Source organism: Pogonomyrmex barbatus, unplaced genomic scaffold (assembly GCF_055798465.1).
Source record: "Pogonomyrmex barbatus isolate J1 unplaced genomic scaffold, ASM5579846v1 scaffold2, whole genome shotgun sequence".
Lineage (NCBI taxonomy): Eukaryota > Metazoa > Arthropoda > Insecta > Hymenoptera > Formicidae > Pogonomyrmex > Pogonomyrmex barbatus.
In genome coordinates, this window is record NW_028297116.1 from 479,129 (window position 1) to 489,128 (window position 10,000).

Consider the following 10,000-nt stretch of genomic DNA (forward strand, 5'->3'; position numbering starts at 1 on the left):
GTATTTTTTTTATGTTTATGCATTTATATAATAGTTAACATTGAACAACCATAAAAATGATCGTATTTTATACATAAAAGCCTCGTCAGTCTAAATAATTTCTTCCACATTATTCACTTTTCCAATATTTCGGACTCATTAATTTAATTTGTATTTCTTAATGAGTATTAATCACAACATGCATAAAGCAATCAAGCATCGGTGTCCAATAGTCAGGCTTTCTGCGAAATGCAATTGCAAAAAAGAGGAAGAGAGAAACAGAAAGAGAGAAAAAAAGGGGAAAGGATTATGTGCGTTTATAATCGAGTTAGCGATAAAAATATAAAAAATACAAAAAAATAAAAATACAGTCGAATCTCCGTATTTTTGGTGCTTCTTTCCTATTTTCTCTATGTTTTTTTTTCTTTTTTTTTTTTTTTATATAAATACGTAATTATACAAGATGAAGGAGCGCAAATGAAAAGGAGTTGGAATGAAATGTACAGATCTAAAGAAAATAAGATGATTTACTGACCGCGATATGACAAATACAGAGGTTCAACTGTAATAAAAACTGTAATGAAAGACGAGTGAGAAAGAAAAGTGGGAAATACGGAGAAGAGATAAAAAAAGTGATACACGAATATATGGAAACGATATGTACCGATAGAAAAAAAAATCACGTAGCCTGTAGAGCACCTCGGGCATACTCGGCCCTGTCTTGCGAAGAAAATCGAGAAAAAAATATGTCCGTGGATTGTGAAGAGAGCGGTTGCTCGCAGCGACAAATACACAGCTTCATTCTGCCCTAAGGCCATCAGCAATGGCAAAGGTCGGTTTATGGTTACGGTAATGTGTTCGCAGAAGGATATATCGGGAGGGTAGGTGTCATCGACGAATTACTTCTTGCCGAAGCTTTGCTTGTGTTGTGCCGTTAAGGCTCCTGGCACGCTGTTCGAACTCTTGATTCTCGGACACAACACGTTCACTTTGTAAGTCCAAAACGGTATCTTGTTATTCAGAACTTTGAACGCCGAAGAGGGCACGACATTGGACTTGGATGACGTGTCTTTAGATAATTTTGCGCTCTTCCAATTCCAAAAATACGGATCATCCTTCGAATAAACTTGTTCCGGCTGTTGTTGGCTGTTTGTTGAATGATGAAGCGTGGCGTCCGGTAAACTCGCGACACTTCCGTTCGTTATCGCGTTATCGTGAAATTTTCGCCAGGATTGCTCGTGAATAAGCGACTGCTCGGGAGATGCCAAACCGCTGGAATAATCAGAACTGTCGTCGTAGCTGAACGTGCTCGTCTTAAGCGGTAAATTAAGGTATTCCTTCCTTAGGGAAGGATCTACCTTGGCACAATCAACTGTGACGGGATCGTCATTTAGAAGCCGGAAAAGTCGCGAATGTGTTTGCGTTCGTTGATACTTTTTTTGATTTTTTGACACAGCACGTTCCGAATCTACCTCAATTTCAGGTATCATCCGGCCTATATCGGAAGTGACTCCGCTATCTTCGTCATCTTCGGAATCTTCGCGAAAATCTTGGACATTCAAAATGCGCTTCGTATCAATGTACGTCCGACAAACTTCCGAATCGGCACGTCGTTCATTTTCATTATTCGCAACTACGCGACAATTCTCCTGATTTGTTTGACTTGCCTTTGTAATTTCAGTTTGAAATGTTTCGAAATCGTCATGCATGCCGAAACATTCAGACGCGATAAGTTTTGATTCAGATATTGTTTTGCTATCGTCGTCGACATGTTCGGAGTCATTGCAGGAGATAGATTCTTCTCTCTTTTCTCCAACACAATTTTCATCGTTTAATGATAATATGTCGCGTCTATCCGTTATCGATTTAGAGTCTATAGAATCATTGACATTTTTCAGTGCTGATTCCGCCGAGTTTATTTCCGTTTTCGTAACTGGAAATTCCGTCTCCGTGTCCCGTTCTTTGCAGCCAGCTTCCTTAATGCTCGTCAAATTTTTCTTGAAGGTGAAATCCGTATGCAATGTCGCAGCTTCGTTTCCCTTATTTTTTTTGCTTGCTGTTGCGCGCATCGCGTCCGACACTGGTCTCTTTACGGTAAAATCTACGCTAGTGTCATTGTCGATATGGAAGTTGTTGATACGATAAAGATCGTCCTTGTCATTTTTCGTAGTGAAGGATTTTTCTGCCTTTAGGATTTTACTGTCACCAACCGTTACAGTAGTAACATCCTCATTGTTCTCGGATACAAAAAATTTGAATTTTAAGGGCAAGCTCACGCTGACCATTATAGCTTCGGCATTGTCAGACGGATCATCGGCCACCTCAAAGGCAGTCTCACTCTGTCCATTGATATCTCTTTTGTTCTCATAATAAAGACTTTCGGAATTAAATCGTTCCGCATTCTCATCAATTATGTTTAACTGATGAGGAATAATATTATCAGTTATCGGACTCTCTTGATTACGTTGCTCCATGTTCGATTCCCGATTGTCTCCGGAACTCATTTTATCAGAATTCATTTTATCAGAAAGATTGAGATTACTTTGATGTAAGTCGATGTAAGTCTCATTATTGTGTTCCTCTACTTGCTTTAACGTTGTACAAGAATCGTTCGAATAATTCATATGACTTTTCGTGAAATCTATTTTTTCACTATTACATTCGAAATTGTTTTGCAAATTCTCAGTATTAATCGAGCATTCCAAAGGCATCACGGGATTGGTGGGATTCTCGGCGGGAAAAACAGCGCGCGGATTTCTCTTCAATTTCTCACAAGAATTAAAATCCATAGAATTGCTCTCGTGCAGATCCGAATCGCTATTGGATAATGTATCAGAATTGGCATTGCAATGTTTCTCGCAGGAATCTGAAAGATTTTCATTATCGGCGATTTCAGAATCGCCGGAGTCACTAGAGCCATCAGAATCGCTGTAATCGCTGGAATCGCTAGAATCGCTAGTATCTATATACGTGTAATTAAGCAAATTGATATTGAGCAGACCGATCGTTTTTTTAGAGTTTTCATTATCAGAGATAATAATTTTGTTGGGATCATCTGATGCGTTGCTTTCCTCATCAACTATGTTCATAGCCGTTATAATACAATTTTTGTCACTATTATAATTCTCGCAGATATTTCTGGGATTGTACGTTTCACTTGATTGTGCGTCCAAGTGATTAACGTCGGACAAGATATTTTTTGGTTTATCGACCGATTCATCTTGCACGAAACGTGTATTATTTTGAGCAGGGGACGAATGATTAGTGGTGTCATAATCATAGTTGTAATCATTTGCATTAACGTGCGCTAAGTCGTTACAGTTGACTTGAGGACAAATTACGGCAATGTAACCGTATTCTGGAGATTTTTCTTGGTCTACAGCTTTTATTACGTTCACAAAGCTTCCGTCGTTAACCGGATAAAACGATTCGTGTCCAATGTACGCGTTTTTATCTGGATGTTGTAGATAAGGAGAGGAGTGTTTGTCCGTTTCGTTTGCGAACTTATCGGATGGAGGGATATGTTGCATGGGATAATAGTTCCACCAATCTTCGGAATTTGACCAGTAGGAAACAAGTCGAGGAAGGAAGTGTACATCTTGCTGATTGCCTGGCAAATTATTCTCTGTTCGACAGTTGTAATCTGCTTGACGGTTTTCTTGCATGGCTACAACAAACAGCACAATCCATTCAGAAGAAAGTTAAATTTTTTACACATAGAGCATAAGATAGCTGTGCGTGTCGTCTTTATTTTTTGTCTGAAATTTTTTTGTTTTTTTTTTTTTTTTTTTTTTTAATTAAACTTCGCATTGCATATCGCATGATCCCCGGAACGATATTGCACATAAATAAAAAAAAATTGTCTAAATCAAAAATATATATCTAATTTTATTTGTATTTGTTTTTAATTATATTTTGCTTTCCCCTTTTTCTTACATTATATGCAGGACATGCCACTTTAATCAATCCACTGGAATATTTCAGAATCCTTACGCTTAAGACAAAAATGTTTCAGATAAAAATTGTAAGCTTAAGGATTTTGAAATATTTCAATAGGTTGATTAAAATGGGACACCCTGTATATTGTTTAACTTATACATATATGTCAGTATATCAGATACTGACAGCAGAAACGCAGTTAAATCTGTTGAAAGCAGATCCTGCCAAGAATCTGCTTTAAATTTTGTTGGCAGAATGGTTACAGATTTGATGCAGGCTCTGATATATCACATAAACTCGGCAAAGTGCTTACAAAAATATAACATAGCCTGTTAACACAACTAGACGGCCAGATTGTCGGCAGAAATCAAGTACAATCTACTGATCAATGTTTCCACCAGAGTGTCCACCCAATATTTTCTTTCTCCTCACAGAAAGAACAATTTTGCTGTAGGATCTAAAAATTTAATCAGAAAAATAATGTGGCTCCATCAAAATTATTATATTTTGAGGCTATTTAAATTTTATTTAAATTCCAGTTTACTAATTTAAATATCCTACATAATTATTTTGATGTTTCAATAAAAAATTATTTTTCGACTCTATATTCAGCAAAATTGTTCTTTTCGTGCTCTTCCAAAATTTCTCTTTTTTTTTTTGTTCTACTTTGAAATTCTGATGGAAACATTGATACACGATGCGTATAATGTCCGGTATTTTCAATGCAAAATGAGGTCGCTAATTCTATATTTCTATGTAAATTTTAAACTTTCTATGCGTAACCATTGCCCGGTTTTTCGCGCGTATAACGATGTTTATAATTATACAATTAATTAAACAGGTTAAACTTTTCGTTACGTGTTAATACGATTCTTTTATTTTATGTGGTCATGTGTGCAATATGGTCGCGTGTACAAATGTGTATGTGCGCAATAATGTTTGTAGACAATTGCTTTGAGTGCAATTAGGAATGTGTGCAATTGAGAGTGTGCGCAATGCGGTATGTGCAAACGAAGCTATAAGCAATCATTTGTACTCAAACGAGTCCACCCTAAATTACATCTAAATAATATAGGAAAAAGTAGAATTTATCAAAGATGTTATATAATAAATTAGATAATAAATCTGAAATTTAAGAAGCCAAAGACACAAATAAAATGTATTAACATTTCTCTTATGTAATTCTATTGGATTTTTTAATTAGACATTTTATATCCAGATAAACAATTTTACATATTTTGGTCGATATAATTGATAATGTAAATAATAATAAAAATTCTAAAAATATCTTATAAATGATTTTCACACACAGTTTTTTTCTCAAAAATTTATTAAAGATGTCTTTAGAATGTTTTTTTGTTTAAAATATTAAAATCATTTAAAAAATTATGTTTTTAAGGCACGTTTTTAAACGTGCTTGTTGTTTGAGAATGTAATACTTTTTGAAAATTAAAGCTTCGAATCTCTTATATAAACGTGTTTGTTGTCTGGGAATATAATACTTTTTGAAAATTAAAGCTTCGAATCTCTTATATATAAATATATGTAAAAATATGTAAAAAAAAATATGTAAAAATATGTAAAATATATGTAAAAAAATCTATTTAAGATATTGATGACAATAAAAATATCTGATTATCAAGATAGTTTTGTAAAAAATAAATGTTTCAATCTAGCATAATTACCAGTATTTTCTGATGCTGTCATCGCTTGTAATATCTTGAAGGATCGAGAAGGAATTGCGCTACCCATGTATTTCTTCGGTTCTTGTACTTGTTGTTCACTAGGTGGTAAGTTAGCCTGCGTCTCTTCTGTAGAAAAATTATTACGAGTCAATTTATTATACTTATGATTATTTTCATTGGGTAAAAAAGCAAAATATGTTTTTACGGTTACGTATACGTACCAAAGGATTTTGAGTTTCTATTTTGTCGCTTATTTGCATTATTTTGTACATTATGTGGCACTGTAACATGTAAGAAAAAAATAATTTTTTTTTAAAGACCTCACATTTCTCTTAAACAAGAAATTACATACTATATAGTTGCACTATTGATAATATTTTTTGTTTTAATGAAAATTAAATTTTTTTGATAAAAAATTATCTTTTTTGTATATAAAACAATCCAACTTACCAGTATTAGTTACCGAAGCATCATTCGAATCTGTCATACTTTGTAAAAAACGGAAAGCTCGTGAAGGAATCGCTGCACCACGATATCTCGGGTCTTTCTCGTGATGAAGATAAGTTTCATCGTCGACTATAAAATACAATAAAAAAAATATAATATTTATCAACGGTTTAGAGTTTTTAAATTTAGAAAATCAACTTTATTTAATTTTAAAAATTAATAATATTAATAAAATGATATTATAATTCCAGCTTTGAAATACAATTGCAAAAATTCCAAAGCAAAATAGCATTTGTTTACATGATTAAAAAGCGAGATTAAACATATAAACTTATAAAATGTTTAACTTTATAATATATTATCCAACAAAAGTTTTACTATAAATAATTAATGTAATATTATATTCATAATAATTAATATGCAATTATTATAAATATATTTGACATTTACTTTTATAAATTATAAATCTGTTAATGTAGTAAGAAAGATCAAAATAGAAATAATATTATTGTACCTTGTTCTTTAAATTTCTTCATTAATAATTTTTCATCTTCGCTTAGCTCCATTTTACGTATTTGTTCTGTACCAATATCATTGGATTCTGTATCCGTAATCTTTTGAAGGACACGAAATGATCGTGACTGAACTGGACCAGGTTCGTGCTGTTCGTTGAACTCGGGACCTCGTTGTTGTACACTGTTTTAGAAATAGCATTTATAATTAATGAAATAAAATTGCTAATATTTTTATATAAATAAATTTTATATAAACAAACTTGTTTCAAATTTTTTGAAAATACATTTTCATATGAAATTATATTTGTATTTTTAGAATTATATTTTTATATAAATATTAAGTCTATAAATTAATTCGGTGCTCTTACGTTTTAATTTATTCGTAACATCATTTTAAATTTAAATACTTTTCCACCCCCTATGATATTTTCAAAATGTTGTGTATACTACTGGAGCAATATAATAATCTCACGAAACCAATATTAAATACATATCATTTTGAAGATGTTTTTAAGACTTTAAAACTAAAAGACGTTTTAAAGAGTTGTCATTTTAAAACGTCTAACAATGATCATTTATTAAAATAAGTTAAGTTAAGTTAAAAAATTTAATTTAGTAATGTATGTTAATTATAACTTGTGCCATGATATTTGATAAGCTTGATGGCATATATAAAATCCATCTTATACCCGATAAAAAATTTTCCATATAGAATATGTCCACATATAAAAATATTAAATATATATATATATATATATATATATATATATATGTGTGTGTGTGTATATATATATTAATATACATTTTTATACATAAATATATTTTGACGCCTTATATATAATTATATTTTATTACATTTAATTATATATAAGAAATTTTTTATCGAGTAGTACATAAAAGCATATCATTTGTTACTTTCAATCTTTATATATGCGCAACGAGTCCCTTTAATTTATTCAACTTACACTCTTGCTGTTTTTCCGGGTTGAATATTATTCTGTGTATTTGATGTAATCGTCCTCTTATCGCTACCTTCTACTACAATAGGGACGATATAAGTTGTCCCAGCTGGTTGTTCTAGCCGAGGCGAAGATGTAACATGGGTCTGAGACTGTTCCTGTGCTTGCGGATGATTTTGCATCTGATTTTGTCTCATCTGTTGTGCAGGTACCTGACCCCATCGTTGCTGATGATGCAGAGTTGGTTGCTGTTTAAATTGATGATGGCCAGATTCATGCTTCACGTCAAATACCGATGGCCTATCTTCGATCTAGAAAAAGTATGAAAAAATAATGAATGAAATAATGAAATAAAAGCACATCTTTTAGACACCACTAGACACGCGTAAGAAATTAACGTTACTAAATTTACCCGAATGGGTATAACGCGCTCCTGCTGATGCAACGGCGAGCTAATTTGTTGCGGTACAGATTCGATTGATTTCTGCCTTTGCTGCTGCGGTTGTTGACACCGTTGAGATAACTGTTGCGGTTTCGCTTGTTGAGGCTGATATTGCGGAATCGATTGTGGTTTTTGATCCTGCGGTTTTTGCTTCGCTTGTGAACATTGCGGAGACGATTGCTGAACTTGAATGTAAACTGGAGAAGGTGCCTTCTCCGACGAGTCGCTGTCAGCCGTTTTATTGACATTCGTGCGTATAGCCCATTCAGGCAATCTTTCCGGAGTTTTATTCTTATTTTGAAGCCACGGTGTAGGAGCCTTGGCTAAAGTGACTTGCGTTGGGGTACCCGGGCTTTCGGGAGTGTTCGACTGACTCGATGTGACTGTGATCGGCGTTACTTTCGTATCCACCGTAATGTTCCTCGCTGGTTCGGCTTGCTTGTCGGTTTGCTTGTCTGTGGCTAAGAGAAATATTCGAATTTTTTATGATTTTTTTTTTTTTATCAAATAGAAATAAAGATTTCTCTATTTTCAATTAATGTATGATATAATCAGTATGAGTATTCTGTGTTGGTACTTTTGATCTCTGTGTCACGTAAAATATTTGAAAATCTAAGAATGAATACTCTATCTATAGTTAGACATATGTAGTAGACTTACTTTTTCATTTCCATAAATTTTCATAAGTACATTCACAGGTACATTCCTATCGTATTTAATTTCATCTGGATAAAGACATGTACGAATAAATCTATATAATTTTTAAACACATTTTTTTCGCGGAATTCTCATACTAGTTAAATTGTGATTACATTATGCATTTTTGTTTGATATGCGCATTGTAGAAATGCACCATTACATTATTAATAATTAATAAATTAATAATTGATCGATTCAATTTAATATTACTGATGCTTATAAATTTTTTATAAAAATATATAAAATTTCTTGAAAAAAATATTATCTCTGTCTGAGTTTGAACTTAATTTTCTTGCAACAAACATTTTTATATTACAAATAAATATTTTAATATTTTTAAAACGAATAAAAAGGAATGAAAGAAAATAGAATAATTAGGGAATAAATTATATAATATTATATAATAAGATAAGATTTAAAAGATTATTATTTAGAAGATTAATATTTAAAAATTTAATTTTAATGTAGGAAAAATTTTTGAAACAGTTTAGTCTATTAAATATATAAAAGTATTGTGAATACATGAAAGAAAATAAGAAAGAATAATTACCGTTTGATAATGTTCTATTGATCGAAGGTGGTTGTGACATCCTATTAACATTAGGTTGAGGTGGCACGTTGGAAGGAAAAACAGGCACTGCGACTTGTGGCATTAAAAAATTCGCAGCGGGAGAGACTGCGGGCGATGATTTTGTTTCGACAGTGGATTTCGGCGGTCCTTCTATACCTTCGTCATTAGCATTTTTCGCGACTCTTCTCGCCATTCGTGGACTACGAATCTGAGAGAGATCTAATTTGCCACCCATACCCGGGGTATAGGTGAAAGGTTTCTTATCTTTCGTTAACATGGCATTCTGGATGGCGGCTGGTGGCTCATAAGCATCGTTGCTACCTACTTGTGGTCTCTTTGCTGCTGTGTGCTAATTCCATGAGATAAAAAAAAGCCGAATTAATAAATGATTCTTGCGTTTTATGAAAATTTCTAATTTATTTGCTGATTTTCAGTATTGTTATTTTTATTATTTAATTGTGATAAGACTAAAAATCATTTAGATCGTGTTATCGTGTATATATTATTGAAACTGATATTCGAATAATGGATGTAAAAATATATAATCTTATTTAAAAAAAAATGCTATTGTTAAAATATTAAGATCTATAACTTTTAAATAATCTTGAATAATATAACTTTATTTCTCTCTTAGAACTCAGAAATTTCCTACGCTACGAACTGTTTTCTCTTTATTAAAGATAGAGAAAATTCTTTTTGGGTCTTTCAGCTCTCTTTTCGCTTTTACGCCAATCTGGCAACTGGTATCTCAATAAATTCTAGAA

At 32.5% G+C, this 10,000-nt stretch overlaps 1 protein-coding gene across 1 annotated transcript in view; it reads right to left on the minus strand.

The window, feature by feature from the left end:
• Positions 1-117: 117 nt before the first annotated feature.
• Positions 118-10,000, minus strand: part of LOC105426031 (uncharacterized) — a 14,649-nt gene continuing 4,766 nt past the window's right edge. The window contains exons 4-11 of the mRNA XM_089077328.1: positions 9,216-9,585; positions 7,937-8,427; positions 7,531-7,835; positions 6,565-6,746; positions 6,054-6,179; positions 5,825-5,884; positions 5,604-5,729; positions 118-3,646 (exon numbers count right to left, since the gene is read on the minus strand). Coding sequence (XP_088933454.1) covers positions 879-3,646; positions 5,604-5,729; positions 5,825-5,884; positions 6,054-6,179; positions 6,565-6,746; positions 7,531-7,835; positions 7,937-8,427; positions 9,216-9,585 — 4,428 coding nt within the window. The 3' untranslated portion in view covers positions 118-878. The remainder of the gene's footprint in view (positions 3,647-5,603; positions 5,730-5,824; positions 5,885-6,053; positions 6,180-6,564; positions 6,747-7,530; positions 7,836-7,936; positions 8,428-9,215; positions 9,586-10,000) is intronic.